Source organism: Diadema setosum, chromosome 18, assembly GCF_964275005.1.
Source record: "Diadema setosum chromosome 18, eeDiaSeto1, whole genome shotgun sequence".
Classification (NCBI taxonomy): domain Eukaryota; kingdom Metazoa; phylum Echinodermata; class Echinoidea; order Diadematoida; family Diadematidae; genus Diadema; species Diadema setosum.
Window position 1 is genome coordinate 26,401,644 of NC_092702.1, and position 23,730 is coordinate 26,425,373.

At 38.5% G+C, this 23,730-nt stretch overlaps 1 protein-coding gene across 1 annotated transcript in view; it reads right to left on the bottom strand.

The window, feature by feature from the left end:
• The window catches only part of LOC140242063 (uncharacterized), a 219,312-nt gene that overhangs the window by 119,049 nt on the left and 76,533 nt on the right, over nt 1-23,730 (bottom strand). The window contains exons 8-9 of the mRNA XM_072321825.1: nt 16,949-17,063; nt 10,308-10,832 (exon numbers count right to left, since the gene is read on the bottom strand). Coding sequence (XP_072177926.1) covers nt 10,308-10,832; nt 16,949-17,063 — 640 coding nt within the window. The remainder of the gene's footprint in view (nt 1-10,307; nt 10,833-16,948; nt 17,064-23,730) is intronic.

The window sequence follows — 23,730 nt, forward strand, 5'->3', positions numbered from 1 at the left end:
TCCATTTGATTTGAGTTATACATCATTTTAAAGCTTAAAGTCTGTTCTTTCAGAATATGGTCTTAACTAAAAATTCATGTCTGGCGACTTTTTGTTTGTTTTGAGGTGCAGGGTCACAATTAGAGTCTTTATCACAAAAAGGCTTAGAGTGGGTATAAAGCACTACTGACCAGTGTAGTGCCTGTATGAGGATTCTGTCGGAAACTGCAGGGGATTTTGCAAATGCTGCAAGGTACAATGTAGTCCTACTTGTATACTTGTACCAGCAAACCACTTTAATCACTGTATCCAGTTGCTACATGCAAAGATTTAGGGGGCGCATAACACGTACGTTTCACCGCACAAACGGTCATACATCGTCGAGGAATCGTCTCTTGTGATTCGCTAATGCAATAAAGGTCAAACAAGGTCATTTCTCTGGTTATGTGACCTATTTCCACAAATGAAAATGCCAACATTATTAAACATCCCATGATGTGAAATGCTGGCAAGAATGGGTGAAAACAAGTTTGAATTTAACACATATTTGACATAATTTTTGGTTTCCCACAAAATCTACTTCTTATTCCATATATTACAGTTGGCTAAATTAATTACTTCCTCAATACAGAACATTTTCCAGCCACTACTTTATTTAAACTTATTCATTCATTCATTTATCCATTCATTCATCTATCTGTCTATCTATTTATTCATTTGTCTGCAAAGTAAAATACCCTGTATATCAAAGGAGCTTACAAGCCAGAAGCCAATGTTTAAACAAATCATGACAATGCCCACAGTAGATTCTAATCAGCACCCCCCGATTGCTTACCAATGCACTTCTGAGATTCAAGCAAGATTTTGCTGGTCATATACCACAGGTTCCTCAAGATGATTTGAAGACATGAATAGAAACAAATTGGCAACTTCAAACTCAAACTCTGAGATATCATGGAACTCAATGCAGAACTATCCAGATATTGCTGCTCCTTGGAATGTCACCGCTCTACCTCACTGCAACAAAACCAGTCGATCCACATGGGCCACTACTTCCGGAAGCATATTACAAACTGATGGACACCTCTGGATAACTCCATTTATACATCCACGCTCAATGCCACTCTGCAGTTTTTGATAAAGCTAGTAAACATCACAAGATTCCTATGTTGTGCACAACATAATGTAGAGGAAGAGAAGACATGTCTTTCTGCATTCAAACAAATGTTTTCCATGCCACAGAAGAACAAGCTGCCTCAGTTCTAAAGGAAAATAAAGTTTGGGGAAAAAACACTCAACATTCTCCTTGCAGACATGAACATGCTTCCTCTAGCCACAAATAAATTTGCTCTGCTCTCTTTGGCAAACTTAGGGCATGCAGGAACCCCTGTACAATAAGCAGCCCAGCTATACAGCCAAACCACAAGTTTTCAGAATGAGTCAATCCTCATAAACTTTTTTTTTCTCTTTTTTTTTTCTCCAGCCAGTTTCTGATTTCAAGTCCACACAGCAGGGATCAAAAGGCTTCCTCCAAGACCAAATTGTTGGTGCGAGTTAGGCTGTTTTCACACGTACCGTGAGTGTCTAATTGGAATCACAATTCTAGTGATGCATCATGAGAATCATGATTCAAATGACGCATTTTGGTCATGTGTATGCGACCTGGAATCACAGAGGAGGATTTGAATCATAATTCAAATTGTCATTCACATGACAGTATGGACCTGTTTACCAGTGACGATTCTCAAGATTTACGGAACAAAACAGCCATGTGTACGGATTGACCAGCAAATCATGTTTTGTTTTGTTTTTTGTTTTTTTTTGGGGGGGGGGGTGGAGCTTAAAGTGACTTTTCAACCACTTCTGTAGAAAAAGTGTGCTCCTCAAATGCTCACCATGCAGTCAAAGTGCACACAGCAAACCACTCGGGAGTAATTGATGGGAACACAAAAAGAAGCCCAACCCCCTAGAGCTGGATCTTCGCTCTGTTATTCTAAGCCGTACAGAATCCACAAAGTCTTCCTTGGTCGTTTGTAAAAACAATCATTCTAATTGTAATTGTAATCATTCTTATTGTAATTGTAATTGCAATTCAGCACTTCATGTTTCTTGACCCGTGTGAAAATGGTCAGAGAGATAGAAAGAGAGAGAGAGAGAGAAGGAGAGAGACCACAGGTGTTGTGTTGTCTTCCTTCAGTTTCTCAAACTACTACAGGCCCAGGGGCACAGCATGTAAAGTTATTAAATGAGCAAATGACAAGAGGACCTGACCTTAATCATCTAGGCGACAATGGCAAGTCATCATGGATCAAGTGATATACCAATCATTTGACATCGGCTGTCTGAACTCCAAACTTCAGCATTCACAAAATGTCAAAACTCACTCACAAGGCCCACTTTTTTCCCTCTCCCCTCAAAAGAAAGGAATAATCGACCCAGAAGGAAACAAACATACGTAGAACCACAAGACCTTTCGTTTCACTGGGTACAAGCATGCAATTTTGTGTGCATAAGAAGAATATTTCACCACCACTATTTGTGACACTTGGCTCTTTTCTTTCTTTTTCTTTTTCCTCCCCTCCCTCTCTCTATCTCTCTCTCTCTCTCTCTTTCTCTCAATTTTTTCTTCTCTCTGTGAAAACTGAAAATCACACAGTGTATTGGAGTACACCCCTCTGAATATATTGTATTCCACTTACAGGCCAGCTCAGCAGTGGAAAAAAAAAATGAACTGAAGACTAAAGGGCTCCTAACAAGTGTATGGAGAGGTACAAGCAATACACTCATGTCCATATTTACTATGGACAAATCAACAGCACTTCAATACTAAATGTTAGTTTCTCTCAGACACCTGAATGACACTGGCAGAAAAAAAGAGTGAGATTATCAAAGAGTTTTTCACTTACATGCCACATTCTCATGACTGGCTTTGCTTGAAGAATTTATGAGGACAAAAACATCAATTTTTCAAGAGTTTGATATCATGCAGGAAGAAATTAAGGGGCATATTACAGCACAGGCCAAACTTGCTTCCTGTATGGTATATAATTGGGGAGTCTCTCAGTCAAATATGTGACTGTGCATCAAAAAACTTACAAATAGTCACATGCCCTGAATTTACGTACGGACTCAAGATAAGTGAAATATATACATGTATGTCAACCCAGTAAATCTTGACCATTTCATTTTTTGAGAGAACAATTCTTCTTGTACATTATTCTCAAGTTTGGGATCATAAAATGATTGGGAAATTGTCTTTTTAGCAATTTTTCTAGAATACCTTTTTGTAGAATAGTATAATTAGGTATGTCATAGAGGCCCCTTTTCATTTCTTAAAAATCCTTCACACAATACTCACATTCAACTCTAATAACTTTTGAAAAGCTGATGCTACTGCTTTGAAAGATAGTATTAGTTAGGGATAAAATTTGTTAAGAGTACAGTGTACGCTCAATTTCAGCTTAATTTCATAATCTCTTGATCATTATTGCTATGGTGTTTTAAAACCTATTTTTGTCTCATTCATTGCACAGCTAGTTCAGTTTGGTAAGGTAAGGTGCTTAAATAGACCCTGTACTTCAGACTCTTTTCTCAGTAAACATCTTTCCAGAGTGTGTGCTTTCTTTTAAATATCTAGATATAGGTTAGGAGAGTCCATATGAGTTATATGTCATTGTAAAGCTTAAGGTCTACTCTTTCAGAATCTGCTCTCAATGAAAAATCCATGTTTGGTGACTTTTTTGTTGGTTTTGTGATGCAGGGTTATACCCCCGTCACACAGCACTCCACGTCTAAATCACGTACAAAAAGTTATGAAAATCTGGAGGACATGGTTGTCAGTGGTAATTTTTGGTCAGTTTTGGCTTGGCCGTGCTTTTACACGGGGTATGGCCGTCGGCAACTGTTCCACTGCTGAAGCACTGCCTATAAACATGGCTAACCACGTCCAGCCACCTGTATGTACACGCAAAAATCCATTTGTCAGTGATAAGCCGCTAAACACACACTATTTCCCGTGATACCAACGCGTAACACGCGTCAGATGACCGTGCTCTGCCCGTGACAGACCGCTAAACTTTTGCCTCTTACCACACCTCCCCAAGTTTTAATCACTGCCGGAACACGGATTATCATGTGTGTTTCAAGTGTGTTGCACGTCTTAACGTGTTCCGCCCGTGGTTGTCCGCGGAATAAAATTTTGAGCAGTTCAAAACTTTTTACCGCGTCCGACGCCGTTCCGATTTTTCCCTGCGTCCTGCCACGTCTATAAATTGACCGTAGCTCATCTTAAACCTCGACATCAACACGAACAACATCGTCTGCTTCACGGGAGGCCACTTTTAAACGGATTTTGGCCATAATTAAGCCGTAAGGTGCTGTGTGATCTGGGCTTTACACTGAATTCAGTCAATGAAGAAAGATATCGGCATGATTTACCAAATTTCACTTTATTGTACTTGTTTTTGCTACGACATGAACAGTGTACTTAGCCCCTTTAAAAGGAATGGAAAATAATTTCAGTCAAGTAATAAATCTCACTAATAGTTGGAAGGAAAGTGTACTTTTCATGGAAATAAAATTATTTCAGATTTCCGTAATACCTTTCACATACTGCTGTAGTGTTCTCATTGACAGAGTTTGGTCAATGCTTTCAATCGAAATTGACTTTTGAAGAGATTGCCTGTTTTCCTACAGCCTTCACTGAGGTGTTTTACTGATCTCACTATGCAATGCAGTCTTGTAATTATATTTTTTAGGGATACTCTGCACCTAACACCTCTCATGATAACAAATTCTTGGGAAACAGGCAATGCTGACATCATACAGGACTAACTTGTTGACTCCACAGGCTAACTTTTGGGGGCAAGAATTTCACACAAACATTGCAAATGTGGGTCAATTTTCTCTTCCCCCCCCCCCCTTGCTACATGATATGAACCAAATTCCTCAGGAGGGAGTAATTTCATTTCGCACATATGGTGACAAAAACAACAAATAAACTTTGTGAGAAACTGGTTTAAACTGCCAATTCCAAATCCATGTCACAGAGTGTACACTTACTATGGGAACAGCTACGACATGGTAGAAATGTTGAGAAAAGTTGAAAATCCTGGGGATGTTAGGAGCATTTCAGGTTGAGAAGTTGGAAGTATCGCAAAAACCTATAAAATGTGGCACGGGTTGATTTTGATTGGGTCAACTCCACTGATTTGATGTTATGGGGTTTTTTTTTTTGGGGGGGGGGTTGACAAAGGTACCCTTGTTCTATGATGTATCTTAATTCTAATTATGAAAAAAAATAGCACAAAGACTTTCAAAAAAATAAGTAGAAGTTAGTATCTTTCATAGCTTTTGCTGACCCATTTATTCTCTCTACAGTATGTTTTCTTCCATAAGGTATGTGTAAACATGGACTAAACCCTACAGAAATGTCTACAACAGTAAGTAACAGGGTAGCTTTCATACCTTGACATATTTATGGAAAATGTGTTTTCATACTGTAAGTACACCAAGTCGTAGGCTTATGTCGGTGATAAGCCCTTCACATTGGTTGGCATGGAGTTCAAAATTCCATTTTTATAAGTTTTGTTTTCCTTTGTTCTGAATACAATGAAGGGTGAATCGGTGCACTTTTAACAAAGGCCTACACATTGTAACTTCAAAGCTCCCTTCCTACAAGCAGCATCCCCTAAATGTTAATATTCTTCTATCATATGCCCTGATGGTTTAAAACATCCAATTTTGATAAGTTTATCTTTGAATCTCCCATTTCAGAATTTGATTATAAATATTATAAGCTTTAAAGGGACTGTACAGTACTGGTTAAGGTGGGGATTCAGTTTATAACATTCCTATTAAAGTGAGATAATGAGAAACCTTGAGCATGTAATTTCAAGAAGGATTGAACGTTTATTTGATGGAAATTGGTTTTCAAATGGCCGAGATATCCAAAAAAAAAGGCGACAGGCCACGCCTTTTATTAGGATCTCTTTGTTTCACCTTGTTTTTGGATATCTCAGCCATTTCAAAACCAACTTTCACAAAATAAACTTTTGATACCCCTTAGAATTGCATGCTCTTCGACATTTCATAGAGTGGTTTCTGAATATCTCGCAAAACGTTAAAAGCTAAATCCTCACCTCAACCAAAACTGTACACACCCTTTAACCCGCTGAGGACGGACTAATTTTGCTACAACACGCATCTCCCATAGACACCTGCCCGTGTATACTCGGGACTTGTCCTGAACAGGTTAATCTTACACTCTTGATACTTTGCAAAAATTCATATCTTATAATGTTCCTCCTGAATTCTTGAGCACAATGACAAAATCTGCCTCAACAAAATATGTATATTGTTTTTACAGTCACCAAAGACTTTCTCCTAAAGGCAAAATTCTTTCTTTCTTTCCTTCTTTTTTTGTTATCAATCAACTTTGTGAATGTGGTTTCCATGTATTGTGTGTTTATGTGTCTGTATTTTGATTTTTCTGCCTTTTATGAAATTAGATTTCACCCCTGTGAAATTCAGGACATCTGAGTTTATATTTTCTGCTGTATCCATGCTCTGTTTATGTACCAAACTTAAGTAATAGCTGTCAGCCATGATACAAGATTGCTTTACTTGTTTCTTTGGTTTTCTACATCACTTGATTCTTCAAATCAATATGCATAACCCAACAGAAATTCAAAGCATAAAATATTTCATTTATTTTGATGATTTTATGCAAGTTTCTTTTTTTTTTAAACCCTATTGCAAACACCTTTCCATCTTTACACATGTATGTTGCCACAGTCATTTGTAGAATTATAATTTGTTTGTTATATTCCACATGCAAATACTCAGGTTTTGATAGTCTAGCATCCTATTGTCATAGTGTGATCTTTTTAATCAAAGAAGTATTAATAACACTAGTTGTTACACCAAACAACTACAAAAAATAGGAAAACCAAAAGACCAATCTGCTATTGCTGTGCTAATCTTTCTCACCATGAGTTATTACAAGAGTAGGTTTTTCATTCAAAAAGGACTGTTTTTAAAGTGTGTACTCAATGGCCCATCTTGTAACAACAATCATGTGGTGTTTTCTTATTCTTGGTAGAGGTCCATCTGATTGGTAAATCTCTAGGCAACTGGAATCAAATTTTCTTAGTTCACAATCAGAGTTTGATTTTGCCTTCGTGAGCTTTCGCCTACTGTTATTCTGCAGGCTTCATCAAACTTGCATCTCTTATCATGGAGTTTATAGCTGGAAGTACATGTATTCCTATTTGAGGATTGTGCTTCCCATCTTATGATGTGAATGGGGCCTCTCAATCTCTTACAGGGCACAGGGTGCCTTCTGTACAACTGCAAGTGGAATTCCTAGGAAACAACAAATCAAGTTCATACCCCCAACTGCCTTTAGATAGCTTTCTGAGCTTGCAACCACCACAACACGAAACTCAACTGTGATTTTGGAACAGGACAGACTTCAGTTTGCAGTGCATATGGGACTTCAACTTGAAACCAGAATATCTCTCTTCATATACTCATGTACAGTAAAAGACATATTTCCTTATTCTCAGTGGGAAGTGTTGCCGGAGGCATTATGTTTTCGGGTTGTCCGTCCGTCCGTCCTTCCGTCATCAAATTTTTGTGGACAGCGTAACTAAAAAACCTTTTAAGGTATCCTAATGAAACTTGGCACGTATGTGTATGAGGGGGTGAAGTTGTGCCAATCAACTTTTGGGTGCACACGCTTAAGGTCAAAGGTCAAAAGGTCAAGGTCAAATGCTCTAGATTTCACCATTTCCCCCATATCTATGCAATGCCTGAAGATATTGTCTTGAAACTTAGTGTATACAAGTACTACCCAATTAAGATTCTCTGATCAGAGTTTCAGGTCATGAGGTCTAAGGTCAAAGGTCAAGTGGAAATGTTAAAATTTCACTTTTTTCTCCATATATTGGAAATGGTTCAAGGTATCTTCATGGAATATAGTATATATGCATGTACTGACTGGCAGTGATTATCTAGGGAATTTGTGATCATTGGGTCAAAGGTTAGGCAGGGCTCGACAGGGCTTGCGTTTTTGGTGGCCCGGTGGCCCCGGGCCACTGGGCCACCAAAAACGCAAGTCGGGCCACCAACATTTCAGAAATAAAGAATTTGGTGGCCTGATCGGGCCACCAAAAAAGGTCAGATGTTTGCCTTTGGGCCACCAAAAATAAAAGTTAGTATGGAGCCCTGGGTTAGGGGTCAAAGGTCATGGTCAACTCTTTAAAATTTGACTATTTCCCTCATAGTTATGCACTGCCTGCCGGATTTTTTCTTCTAACTTGGTGTATACATGTATTACCCTATAGAGATTCTCAGGGAATTTTTTTTTTGCCAAAATGTTAAAGGCCAAAGGTCAAGTGAAAGTCCTTCTTCCTCCATCTTGGATGTGGCTCAAGTTGTCTTGAAACTTAGTACATATTTATGCATGTTCTGCCTGACAGTGATTCTCTTTTGAATTTTAGGGTCATAGGGTCAAAGGTCAAGAGTCAAAGGCCATGAGAAAATGTAACAATTTACTATTCAATACAGGAATTGCACTTTTTCTCCATACCTTGAATATTACTAAATCCATAAACTTATAAAATGGTCAAAGTCAAGTAAAAGTCCTCAAATCCCAAAATACATCCTCTCCCATTTATCCAATTAAACCTACATTGTAGGTCAAGGAAGGTGAAGATTCAACAAATTTGTGACAGACATGTCATTTTAATATTTTGCCAATTATGTGAAACTGTCATCACACATTGTCCACATGTACTATAGACCTATTAGGAGAATCATGCACTGTGGCGGAGGCATACCAGTCGCCATAGCGACATTTCTTGTTGTTTTTGTTTTTTACTCGAGGTTGCCTCTCCAATGAATTAATAAGTGAAAATGTTGTTCAGTGAGCCTAACACAAGAAAGGGAGCCAAAGACCACAAAACATATTTTTTCCAGGTCATCATAAAATGACCTGTCTGCAAAACTGTTACTGGTATTACTATGAATTAACACAATTTCTATTCAGTGAGTTACAAGCATTAAAGTGAGTTAAAACAAGAAGAAGAAAATAAACATCAACCATCCCTACGGCAATGATGAAGAAAATGTTCAATCACACAACAATTGTTATGAAGGAAAACTACAGTTGATGATACACTGCATCTTTTCAATACAATTACAGCACATGTTCACACTGTTTTACAACATACGGTATGTAAAACCGCTATCATCACCAAAGGCTACCAGCTAGAAGTGCAGTCACTCCATTCCCAGAGAAGTTTCAGGGCAGGCAAACATTTTTTTTCTGGTGCTCAAGTACGCACAACCCAACCCCTGACAATGTTTGAATGCTCAGCAGGTGCAAATTAATGCGTTTCATGGAGGGAAGGTTGTAGATGGAGTATCCTGTTCAAGGACTCAAGGGCTGCTGCAGTCCTGAATCAAACAATCCTTTCCTTCCTCTAGAAAGTGTGGAGAGAATTTAGCTGTACCTCAAAACACTGCAACCAATCCCACTCTGGGAGAATATGATACAAAAAAACTGAAAGAGCCCTCTTGTGTCAGCAAAGAGCCACTTTCCAACAAACTTGCCGAGTACCTTCTCCCTTTCATCCACTCATTCACTCACTCATTCACCTAATTCCTAATTGACAGATCTAACATCAATACATCATCCACTCGTCAACTTAGTCATCTAGTCATTCACTCACTCATTCATTCATTTCACTCTTTTGCAAAATCTAACATCAACAGATCATTTATTCATATGCTAACTCTTTCACTAGATCTAAAATCGATGAATCTTTCATTCACTCACTAAACTCATTTCACTCTGTCATCTGACCTATCATCAACAGAATCGTCCACTTTGATGATAAAATGATAGAATATCATTTAAAAAATAATAAATAAATTGATGACAGAACAGTACATGTAGTTTGGATTTAACTAGAATCACCCAATTCTATAAGGACATAAAAATAATGACTCTCTATACTCAAATAACTGTCATACCTACATGTTTCAATGGTCATTACAAGGAGAAAGAACACAAATTTGAAAAATGCTACAGTAGCAATATCCAACTGCACAGTCATGAACAAATACACAGCACAAACATTGACACATGTACACCTTCCCCTTCCCCAGTCATAGCTCCACAATTTGAATTTCATGGTACAGCAATGCTCACAATTTGCCACCCATGAAATAATTCCCAGACAAGGTGTGCTTGTGCATGTAAGTTTTCTGGATGGGACTTTGAGGTTACACGTATGAAGAGTATGAGGAATCGTTCTCACCTTTTGAAAGAGGCAGTGTAGGTCTTCTGGAGAGAGCAGCACAGTGGACCGATCAACCAGGGAGATGTTTCCCATGCCCTGGACGCTGTTCAGCGAGGCCAGGCTGGACGTGCTTGACCCGGTCAGTGATCGGTTGCCCGTCACCTTGTGGATGTAGCTCCCAGAGCCCATGTTCTTGAAGGAGCCCGGGAACGACTGGAGGGAGAGCTTGTCCGACGACTCGGTGTGCGAGCCCATGATCAGAGGAGGGGCACTCTGGATGCTGGCCCGCACCGCCGGGGAGGAGAAGGTACGGGAGATGTGGGCATGGTGGTGGCTGCCACGGAAACGGCTGCCCAGGCTGCGCAGCGAGATGGTGTCCTCCTGCTGCTGGTAGAGGAGGGAGAGCTGGTCCGCCAGGGGGTGGCCCGACAGGCCCAGGAGGCGCAGCCGCTGGAGTAGCTTGGTGGCCTCCGACCGCATCAGCTTGTCCTGGATGAAGTCTTCTGGTATGTGCTCCACCCAGCGGCGCATCATCTGGAGGACCTAAAGGAAGAAAATATATGTTGGAGGAAGAAATACAGCTACGGCTACGTTGGGTTTTCGGCCGCTGCAGACGGGTTAAAATCTACCGCGGGAAAAAAAAATTTATGGCCGCTGGCCACGTTAGACAGGTGGCCGCTATGCACAGGGTCTTTAACAGGGATTTTTCTCTCGGGGGGATTTTTCAGTGGCCGCTGTAGACAGGTGGTCACTATAGACAGGTGGCCACTAAGGCAGGTTTGACTGTAGTTGAATGTTTGATGCCCATCCAACATGGATTAAAATTGAATCAACTATTAGACACAAGCTCAAAAATAAGGTGATAATCTCCCATTTAAACCCCCATCCCCCCCCCAAAAAAAAAAAAAATATATATATATATGTATATATAAATATATATATTGTTTGCTTTGCTGCTTTCATTTGTGGTATTTTTGCCCATGAAAAGATATCTTATTGTATAATGTAAGTGCAATCATGCATTTTGTTCTTAATTTATATCTTTTTCATTCTTGATCTGTTCACTCAATTCATGCAATGAATGCTAATTACATTAAAATCCAATTGTCTCTAGCAGATTCAATGTGCAACTTTACATAAGAGCCAAGACAAACTTTTTTTCCCCCATGAAACATAAAATCAAATATGAATAAGTCTAAGCATATAGCCAGACATGAAGATGGCGTCATGATTTACATAGAATTCCCTTTCATATGAATCTTTCTATCTCTCAGGATGTGAGAAGCAAACAAAACCTGACTGCCCGAAGCAAAAACCAATTTTAGTAAATCTGAAAAATAACAAAAAAAAATAGTCTTTTGACAAAAATAATCTGTTGTAGATATTCATCGAACACAGCTACACCCGGAAATGATACGTATATACGCTGCCTTGGATGCGATCAAAACTTCCATCCAGTCCAGGTGGCAACCTTATCCTAAGAACACTAATCCATCCTTTCCTGTTTACTGGTCACCCTGGCTTTTATTCTAAGATACAATAATCTGTATGCACACACACACACACCAAACACCCTGTCTGACAGATTTTTCTGTGATGTTCCATATTTAGCTCGGACTGTCGCTACACAGATTCATGAATGTAACATTTATAAATATCAGTTCAGGTTCTTGAGAAAATGATTAAACAAATATTGAAATGTATATTCTCCCCTGAAAGATCAAGCTTTGTGGTAAAATCCTGATAGAATTCCATTGTTGATTATGAAACAAAACACCAACTGGGTTAAAAAAAAAAACACCTTTCTTGCTTTATAAACCAAAACATAAACAAAAAATGTGCACTTTTTATCAGATTGAGAGAAAACTTTGAAAGGAGCCACACTGATATTAATCTGTGGTTCTTGCAGGTGGCTGCATCCAGTTTCATGTGAGTGAAACTAATAGCTCTGGTGGTGGGGGGGGGGGGAGGAGAAGATTTTTCATCACGACTGAAGTACCCCATTGGCAGCACGTGTACATGTGCTGGTAATGTTCTCTCTGGTCTTCGGGTTGATGCCATGGAGGCATAGATGTGCACTCCAAAAGCAAAGATCTGAGCATTTATAGCACCACTGGCAGCCTGTTTCATGCAATGACAATAAAACATTGAGACATGAGTCGTGACAGGGGTAACTACTTAGTTTACTCCTGGCAAAAAAAAGATTCTTTGGGAATTCAGCCAATCTTAAGAGGCAGTTTGTTATTTGGGGCAGAAGCTCATGATATCTACATGCTGGTGGTCTGAGTTGGTTTCTTAATTCTTTTCAAAGAATCCTAGAAGTGATAAATGTTGTGCTACACAGTAGGCACATTTCTTGAAAACACACACACACACACAATCTCTACATTGTGATGATGAATAAGGTTATTCCTTCTTTATAGATCAACTGTATTTCATATCTCTAGTAGATTTGACTTGATTTTATCCTAAATACTAGGCAAAAGAAAAAAAAGTGGGAGAAAAGAAAAAACTAGAAATACCCCCGCCAAACAACATTTCATAAGCTTTGGTCAAAACAACATTTCATAAGCTTTGGTAAAAAAACTGAGGAAGTAGTTAAATCCGCAAGATCTTTCCTTGATCTTCTGCCATTAATATGCCGTTACCATGGCAACGTACTTTCGGGTACTGTCGAAAAATGCGTCTTGCACATCTACAATCAAAGGCACACATCTGTACCAAGTTTCATGGAAATTGGGCAAAAACTGAGGAAGTAGTTTGCAACACAAAATTTTCCATCATTTTGGCTCATAATATGTGAGCTGTTACCATGGCAACATACTTTTTGTCACTGTCAAACATTCAATATGAATTCCATGAGAATTGGAAGAACACTGATGAAGCAGTTTTGCCATGAAGCATTTTGGCCTATATCTTACCAATAACATGCCATTACCATGGCAACGCACTTTTTGCCACTGCGGAAATATGTGTCTTGCACATTAACATATTCAGATGAACATCTGTACCTAATTTCATAAAAATTGATCAAAAACTGTGGGAGGAGTTTGCGACGCAAGATTTGTACCCATTTTTGCCCATAATATGCCGTTACCATGGCAACGTACTTTTGGGTACTGTCAAAAAATACATCTTGCACATGAAGGATGTAATTATGTTGTAAACTCTTTATATGGGACATCAGGATGGCAGTGGCGCATCCCTGAAAACATTTTAACGTGTAAATTAATTCTTACATTACAGAATCTTACATTTCACCATTGCAGCTAATAAGTTTGTAGAGCAAGGACAAGAGTTCATCTCAGTGTAGAATTCAAGTGACAAATATTACTAGTCCACATACACAACATTGTTAGATTTCAGCTTTTCTCTCATTATGTCGTATATTCCATCAACTCAACACATGTTAAGTTTCATCTCAGAATTCTTATTCAGAAAAAACATGACTTAACTTTAGTAGTCACCCTTTTATTTTTTACAATACCCTAATGTGTGGGTTGGGAAAACTAATAAAAGTTGAAGCTCAAGGCAATCTTTCATCTTGAACAAACACTTTGGACAAAACATAGGATAAGGGAAAATTTCATGTCATTTATCATCATAAACCCTTGAATCTGACAAGCAAAAGTATCATTAAGTTTTAGCTTTTCTCATCGTGTTGCCCGCAACCCCACACATGCAAGCGAAGTTTCATCACAGAATCAAGAAAAGCATGGCTACTTTGTAAACAGTTAACTTCTTTTTTTCTTTTTTTAATACTCTACTGCGTGGGCTAGGAAAACTAGTTAAGAATAAACAGTTTAAACTCAAGGGAGCCCTTCCTCTATTCTATAACAAACACTTATGACAAAATATACAATGTGTAGGATGAGGGTAAATTTCATGTCATTCGTCATATATTATACATATGTAGACCCTTGGATCTGACAAGCAAAAATACGTTACATATGCATGAATCTCATGCCTTTCTCTTTTTTGCAGATATCTATAAGTAAAAATAAACTTTGAGATCTTCTTCCAAAAGACGCAGAGGATTGAAGGATTGAAGTAGTGGGGGTGGGGGTGGGGGTGGGACGGGAATGAAAGAAAGTTTCCTTCATTGGGATGATTTGGGGATTGTCTACTCACTTCAATGTTGAGCCACAAGACTTTGCTATTCCATATGAGTAAGTTGTGCATTATTCATGGAAGGAAAAAAAAAACCTGGCTGTACCAATGAAGTATGCACAACATTAAGAATCTCCCTGCTTAAGTGTGCACTTCAATACGATGGGAGGGGATGGTATAAATATCGCATGCAACCCTAGGCAGATGACTACGTGGGTTTGTACGCGAGTGTCCTTTCAAGGATCCATAAAGCTTGATGGTACGTACATTCACCAGCAAAGCTATCTCAAGGAAAGAGAGGATTAGCCATTGATAGCTTGATTCTTTTGTCAGATTGGTGATCATTCTTTCTTTTTCTCTCCCCCAACATGGCATTGAAGTAGAGTAAGCTTACCCATAACTACTTATTGTCTTGGACCCTGTGGCGATTATTCTGTGCCATTTTGTGTGCGTTTGTGCGTGCGTGTGTGTGTGTGTGTGTGTGTGTGTCTAATGCTTCTCCATTCTCTTGGATTTTCTGCCAAATGCTGCTACAGGCAGCTGTAACCATGGCCACCACAAAGAGTGATAGATTCTGATGGGAGATGCATCAATCTACATTAACATCTGCTGTGTTTGAGGTCTCCTAAAACCAAATGTATTCACACCCTGCGTATTGTGTCACTTTGCGCACGAAGATTGCTTGTGCAGCGCCTAATCTGCAATTGAGCGCTAGAAGGGCACTGACAGCATGGAAATGTCCGCCGCATCTACGCCCTTCTGGTCTATTCCAGCAGATGGTTTGTTAACATGTAAAGGATGTAACACATGTGCTAGCCTAAGGCTAGGGCACTACTTATAAATGTGATGCTAACAGAGCTTCCGCAGACAGCCTTTGTACAGGAGATGGGACACATTGGATGACATGGTGGTATCTTATTGGGTGAAGCAGGGGAGGGAGGAGGGGATTACAGGGAGGGGGAAGGGGGTTAACATGAAGGAATGAGATGGAGGTATGGGATGATGAAGAATAAAGATACAGCATACACTGGAACTAAAATCAATAGTGCATTGTATCACACAACTGCAACTGATGAATACAGCACAAGTACAGCAGAGAAAGGAACATTGGAAAGAGGAAAACATATTAAGACTTTATTCTTCATGGCAATACCCCTGCTCAGTGGTGCGGGGGGGGGGGGGGGGGGGGGGGATGGAGGAGGGATGGCTTAACTCTCTGTGTGTCATGGTGTAAACCCCCTGACTGTCATATTAATCCGAGACCTCAACGGGTATGTGTGCTTTCAGAAAACATTCCGTTTTTCAAATCAATGTAACATTTTTACATTTTATGCCACGTATGCAATGAGCAAAGATGGAGAGAAAATACAGAGCATTGCAGGGGAAGGTTAGTAACTGATCAGTGGGAATCAGTGGAAATGCTGGGAGATGATTGTTCCAATCCTTATGGGATTCATATAAGAGTTCATTGTATATCTATTGTTGTGTGAAAATGATTTGCTTCAGAATGGTCTCATATTCAAGTAATGTGCAATTTAATGCTTCCAGGTTAGCGTCCCTGGTCAGTGACGGAGCATTAATCTGCACATTACTTGAATATGAGACTGTTCTGAAGCAAATCATTTTCACACAACAATAGATATACAATGAACTCTTGAATGAATCCCATAAGGATTGGAACAATCATCTCCCAGCATTTCCACTGATTCCCACTGATCAGTTACTAGCCTTCCCCTTTAAAGTTTATTACAAAGCTATGATAATGTTTCTGGTTTAAGAGTAGAACATTTTTTATCAATGATGATGACATAAGCAATCGTGATGATGATGATGATGACTGTTATAATTATCTCAAAAGCATCACTAGTGTCATCAGTGCCTCTGTAATAATTTTTCCTATGATTACTATGTCTCATTCAATTCTAAAACTATAATCACCAATAACTGTAACAATTATAAAATGTATGTTCTTGAAAGACGTGACAAATGATGCACAGATATCTCAAAAGAATTGCTATGCTTCTTATTACTTTTATACATGTAGCAAGTCCAGTTGTTTTTGCATGCAAATCATTACAAACAAACCATTACAACAAGAAAATAAAAAGGATTCACAAAGTTAAGAATTCCATATCTTCTACTGATATTTTGGCCTTGACGATGCTGTAATTTGTCGTGACAGTCAGATTCTTGGAAAGTATAGAAAGGGCAAAGATGATAATTTCACTCGAATAATCAAACAAATCAGATCTTTTAGTTTTCACGGTGAGATAGTAACAGTGATCCAATTTCATTAATTCATCGTACATGTATTGGTCAAGCCACAGGGCTCAGTTCTGTTTTGTATACCAATTCTTTACTGATTGTGTATCATGGAACTTCTAGCAAACCCCTTTTTTTTTCTTGTCAGAGACATGTACTAATATCATAAGGTTTCAATTGATGTAAAGCACTAAAAATGAAAATACATGATGGCAGTGGTACATGCATTCGAAAGGGGTCAGACAGATGGCTGTGCAGGTCGTTTGTTGTGCCATCGCCACGGTTACCTTTTCCTGGAGGATCCTCTTGCCGTTGTTGGTGCTGCTCCCTGCCATGGTATTCATGGCAAACAGACCCCTTCGCTTTCCTCCGCTGGTGGCCAGCAGGATGTGCTGCAAAACTCTGCATGTCGGAAATGGGCAAACAGATCAGTCATTGCGTTAAGCTGCAAGCACTTAAAAAAACAACAACAACAACAACAACAAAAATCACACAACTATTCCCACCGCCATCACCACCACCTCTGCCACCATTACGAAAAAGCTAACAAGTTACTGTTAGAAGTTCCCGGTTGATTGTTATAATTTGTTATGAAACACTTATTACTTCAAGGGGGTATGGTGCCCGTTAACTAAATGTACAACACTGTAGTCTCTGCTTAATCGGGTAGGATTTCTAATCCAACGAAGTGGAGTACCTGATTAACCAAAAAGCATATTAATTCATTCACAATGCAAATAACCCATGCTAATCACACACCTCTTCAGGTCAGACACAATATGTCTCTTACTTACTGCCACAACTCATCTAAAGTCACAAAACAGCCTTAGATCCGTGTCTGCAGCATAATTTTTCAAACAATTTGCATGTAGCCCTGAATGCTTATCAAGCAACATGCACACTTCTTTAATAACACGTGCCATTTGAAGCTAGATTCCTATGCATACATGCAGCCAAATACTGCAGCAATTTCTACTGTGTCCCCACGTGTTTCATGGTGACCGTAAGTTGTTTCAATTGATAGCCTGAAGAAAGAGTCTCAGTGTAGTTAGTTCCTTCTTTGTTTTTGTTTTTGTTTTGTTTTTTGAAGTGCTAACTAAAGGCACATGCACAGTAATTAGAGTGTTACTGTGTGTTGGTGGCAGTGTGTGTGGTGCTGGTGTAAGGGCTCACACATGGCATGCATAGATGCATCTGGGTCAGAATTTTGAACGATGTACAATTGAGCCAAAACAACGCAAAATTCAAAAAGTAGGACATTCTCCACATCATTTATCTTACCTGAAAGAGTATAACTCAAGCTTTAATATGAATCCAATTATACTAGGATTTTCCCAGGGGAACAAGTTTTTATTCACCGCAGAAGTTTACCATGTCCAGAGCAGCGAACGTCCGTGAGGAATTAAGTACTGCAAATACATTTGAATACCATTTAACATAGCTTGCAACAATCTGATTCAGTTCAAGAACATAACGAAATATCTTAACCCGTTCCTTTCGCAATTCTCTGAGTGCCTTTAATGCCCCCAAACGAGATTCTTTTTGCCTGTCAACAGAGAGGCAGACAGATTGGTAATCCACCTGTGTGAAGGCAGTCAAGCGGTACATTGTATCCCTCTTTCCACGGTCAACTACATGTGCCAGTGAAAAATGGAAATATCTATCGGGTGCGAGGTACATGTATGAATAGAGCATGCACTGATGAGCTCACAGAATCTTTTGTTCTACAGAAAACCAGGTACCTGAATGAGGTGACTGGGGTCAGCAAACCCAGATATCTAACTGATCTCAGCCTTGATCGCTATGTACATATTCGTATGAGTTTACAGCAGAACAAGCGAAAAACTAAATCAGGAAAAAAGGTACATAATACTGCGAAATACACCTTTTTCAAACAGAAGGAGAACAAATGCTGACAGAATAAACTCTGATCTTTTTATCAAACCCACTTTTCTGGGCATTTTAACACAAAGAAACATGAATTTAGACCACTAAAGCAGGCACTTCTTTTTGGGAACCTGGTATACCAGGTTCCCGTAAGGAACGGGTTAAGGGACATGGCTGCCCTACTTTGGCAAAAGGAAGCAAGTGACATACCACCCAAATTTGAGTTATTGATGTTTTCACAATTCACATAATGAGCTCTTCTTCCAGGCTAAATTTCATGCAGAAACACTCATACTTCTAAGAGATATATTAGATAAGACATCATGATAGTCCATTGACGTCAGTGTAAATGACAGACACATTTTGCTCTTTAACGAGAAATGTCACTTTTGTCACTTGCTTCCTTTTGCCAAAGCAGGGTAGATGTGTATGTGTTGGCAGATTATTAAGCTTATACTCTTAACCTGTACGTAATGGTAGACAAATGACGAACCAAATTTGTCATTTCTGTTGAATTATTACTCTTCCGCTAAACACTTTCTCCAGTTTACGTGCATCTTACAGAAATTCAATATTTCGACCTCTTATTTCACTATCCCATACTTCAATCCTTACTCCCAAATAATAAGATACTTTTTTACGATGTATCTGATCTAGGCAGTCTCTATAATCCAACAAACATAGCATAGTTTTCAACACGGAAGTTCGCATATTTATAGCTCACTAACATTCGGAACAAACAAGCTATTGAACAATGCAGCTCTCTTGAGTTGGAAACGAATTCTATTCACAACAAACAGCAATTTCATGTCGAGAACAAACTCCTCTGCAAAATCCTGAATAAATTTTACCAATTCTCAATTATAAAAGCTTGTTTATCTTCCCATGCTGAGGAATCAAAGAAAGCAATTTTTCCATCTCTCGTAAATGAACGTACAAACGTACGTGCAATCTAAGTGACGTAGTCCATCCTTGAGAACGAATTATATATTTATCAAAATTTCGTTATCGCGAAGTAAAGATTCAGGTCCTAAATTTGTTATCTGAAGTCTACAATGCAGAATTTGCTTATAACGAACATGGTCACAGCTAAATATGACCAAAAAAAACAAAATAAATGTGCTCTGTTATCGAAATACGAAGCTTAGCTGGAGAGGGCAACGAATACATTTCAATGTGTATAGGAAGAAATCCCTCTGCGTTTGCTCCTTGTGTTACACACTGTTACCTAGGAGAATTTGTGTTACTATATTAGTCAGAAATGATATTAGGTTCGATACTCCGAAGTTTCGTCATAACAAGACACAGTAAGTCCATATAACTTGGATGGATGTTTGTGACTTCAATATTATACAATATGGTTCGTTATAACAAACATTTTGTAGTGCATCATTTCGGAGGCTCGTTATTCATTATACAGGTTTGTTAAATGGAACATGAAAAATCAGGTTCGTTTATCAAAATGTGGAGAAACAACCAGATCCTCCAGATTTCAAAACCTCATAATTCCAATCATTTTCACCTAAACGAATATTAGGCCCATTCCACTTTTAGAAGAACGGACCTTTAAAAATAGTGAACCTTAATATATAATTTTCGGATTAACAAACTTTCGGAATAACAACATTTTTAATAAGAAACCTCCTGAATTAACTACGAACCTTTTTTTTTTTTTTCATTTTCGGAATAACAAACCTTTGGACATTCGGAGTAACAAATCTTTGGAAGAGCGAATGTATCAAAGTGTGACCTTAAACCTATTACTAAATCATTACTTTTTTAACATCTGTTTTCAAAGTAAGCACAAAACCACAAACAACTTGACGATCTCTTTGTCTCTTAAGTGTAAAATTAAAAAAAAAAAAATCTGGGAGAGAATTGCAAATTAACATTGCTTTTCATTGCTGAGTATAGAAAAACACCATGTCATGATAAACGGAGGATTTGCGTGTTTTCATCAGACAATAATTGTATACTGCATTATATTTGTTCGCTTATAAATGACGACATTTCGATGAATACAAAAAAAAATAAACTAACAAAAAAAGCTCCTCCAGAGGAATTTGGTATAACGGGAGTGCACTGGCAAATCTTTTCTCTGTGTGTTGGAGCTCGATCTCCTCTCTGTTTCTTCTCATTTTCATTCAACTGCTTCCATGTCCTTTTGAAACTTTTCCGTTTCTTCTTAACACATGCCCATTACAGACTTCTTTCGTCATTTCATCCTTTTTGTTTCAATATATCTTGAATGTGACTGAGTAGCACTTTTCAGATTTGTTTTCTTTTCTTTTCTTTTCAGTTTGGTCGCAGCATGTTCAGGCTACTTAGGGAATGAGAGAAAAATCGTTGTGAAGAGAAAAATAAGAATGTATTAAGGCATAAAATATCGCGACAATTACAGCGAACATCCGTGATGGAGACCAGAAATGGATGTGTTCTGTTTGAGATGGCAGCTACCTTACTCAAAAGATACACGGGAAGCATCTGCCACTAAAAAGTGGCACTGTTCCTCTATCTCCTACTATGTAATCCATGGACTTATGCTACCAACAAACATCCGTGAGCGAAACGTTTTCCTTTTGTTATTACAGGTAAATTGAGTGCTGAATATTATTCACTTTTGGGTATGAGAGACTCAGTGATTTGGTAATATTTTCAAGTAACATTAACTTAATGTACAGTGATAGATTTGTAATTATCTGAAATTTCTCGGACCGAACGTTCGTGTGCGAAACTTTCAGAACCTATAACAGTGCAAATTGTCTCCAAAACCTCATCAGAAAGAAATCTAAATGCACAGAAATTACAGATCACACAAAGTTTCCTATAACTTGGTTTTCAGTGTTATGCTGTTTTTGTATAATTAGAGGGAAAACAAGCGTAAAATTTCTAGTAAATTTTGAACTGTTTGTTCATCATGATCATATACCGCCTTAAGAATTCTTAAACTACTGCTCTAAACTCATTGTTTACTTTGTAAAACTTTATTTGACACTATTGGAGCTAAAAGTTTTAAAGAATAAAGGACACTTTCGAGACAAGTTATCCCTATCGGTCGGATTGCATACGTCATGGACGTTCGCTGAAATTGTCATGGACGTTCGTTCTACTACTAGGGTCATGTTCCAGGACGAGTAACTAATCGACAGAGAGTACGTAGCCTTCCCAACTCTTTCAAAAATTTGAAAAGGTATTGTCAATGCAAATTATAAGAAATTTGACATCCTTTCAACATATATATTGCTCAAAGGGGGATTAGGAGGTGAATTTTCAGAGAAAATATTAGTTATTTGCTTGGTTTTCGGTGAATCATATGGTCCAAAAACTGCAGACGAGTACCAGTCCACTCCAAACATGTCATGCAACTCCTCGGCTAGAGAGCCAGAGGTAAAATGTACCTTCGCCATCAAAGCAAGATGGTGCTCCACTCGATAACGTTTTAATCATCACGGACGTTCTTTCTTTCTCGAAGGTTCGTCTAAAAATGTAATTTCGCTTCGCATTTGACAAGGGATGGACAGAAACTCAAAACAAACATATTATCGTGTTGCTAGATCTTAGTTGATTACAACTCAGAACAATATCGCCAATAACGTGAAATGGGCTACGATCTTTATTAGTAAATAGCGGAAGCACGTCCGTGACGAAAACTGAGTATAATTTTGCATAAAAGAATGTTACGTCCCATCTACAGCCAGCAGACGTACAATTTTTGCAGGTTATGTTCATTAGGTGGAACACCAAATTTTCGTATTATGAAATAACAGTTGGGACAACAAAGTAGAATTTGCAGCAGCGATAGAAATAAAAGCATCACGGACGTTCGTCTGTTTAGGGCTTTGATGTTTCAATTGTTCTCTGTAATCTTATACGTGCTCATAAAGTTCTTATAATTTTCTGGTACATACCCATGATATGTCAGATCCAAAACATGGTCAAATATTAGATGCCACGTACCATAAAAAAGGCACATCATAATAAAAATTATTGTGAAAATAGCATTTTTAGCATATTTTTACACTTTAAGTCCTTGTCAAATGCAAAATATCGGTCAAAAGTCAATCAAACCATGTACCAGACTTTGAGATGACAAGAAAGAATCAGGTTTCTTAGATCATCCCGGTGTGTTCTAAGGGAAAGAGTGTCATAAGGTGCGAAAATTGGCAATTGTACATCATTCAAAATTCTCACCCATCTACTTGTATCACTGATATGGCGAATCGGTCATACACTGCACATTCAACACATTAAAATATCAGCCTAAGCTCTCTATTGACTTTCAGCACCTCACAGTTTCTTCATAATCTATTTTTACACAAATTTTAAGGCTTTCGGCAAGAAACTTTGGAAATATATCAAATCTGGAAAATTAAAAATCTGGAAAATTCTTACCCGTATTAAACCGTAATGCTTACCTGATTATCCAGGAAAAAGAACATGCATCAGAAACTGTTTTTTACCTTGTATATAAGTCAATTATAAAGTGGAGTACCCAGTTATGCAGGATCCGATTAAGTGGCGTGTACTGTATTATCACTTGCTAAGTTTGGAGAAAATCTGTCCTTGCATTTTTAAGATGCAAGCTGTGTAAAAACTGGCCTTTAGGTTGGTACTGACTAGGGGGGGGGGGGGGTAGCAATCCTGGAGCTGCCATAAACAAAGTGAATGAATTCACAAATGCATCTAATAAAAGCACTTCCAGTTTAATTACAGATTTTTGGAAGATTTGGAAGAGTTTCTGGATGGGGGGCCTAGGAGGGGTATGGTGCCCATTTACCCTAGCGATAATACCTGCCAAGTTTGGAGACAAATTTGAATACAGATATGCATTTCAAGAAGATGAAAATGTAAACATTGACCAGCATTTTGTTCCCCCCCCCCCCCCCCCCCATGGGGGCACTCCTGGATCTGACATGAAGAAATTTGAAATTGCATTCAAATACATACTGACTTATAGCATTTTACTTCTAATATTCTGGTTTTGTACACAAGAATATGGGGAAATTCTCTAATCTGGGCCACGGTTTCTATATGTATGATATCACCCTAGAGACAGCACCTGCCAAGTTTGGTAAAAATCTGACCATGTATTTTTGAGATGATGAAAAAGTGAAAATTGGCCACATTTGGTCCCCATGACACTCACAAAATATTCACAGCACAAACTTTGGTATTTCTACCA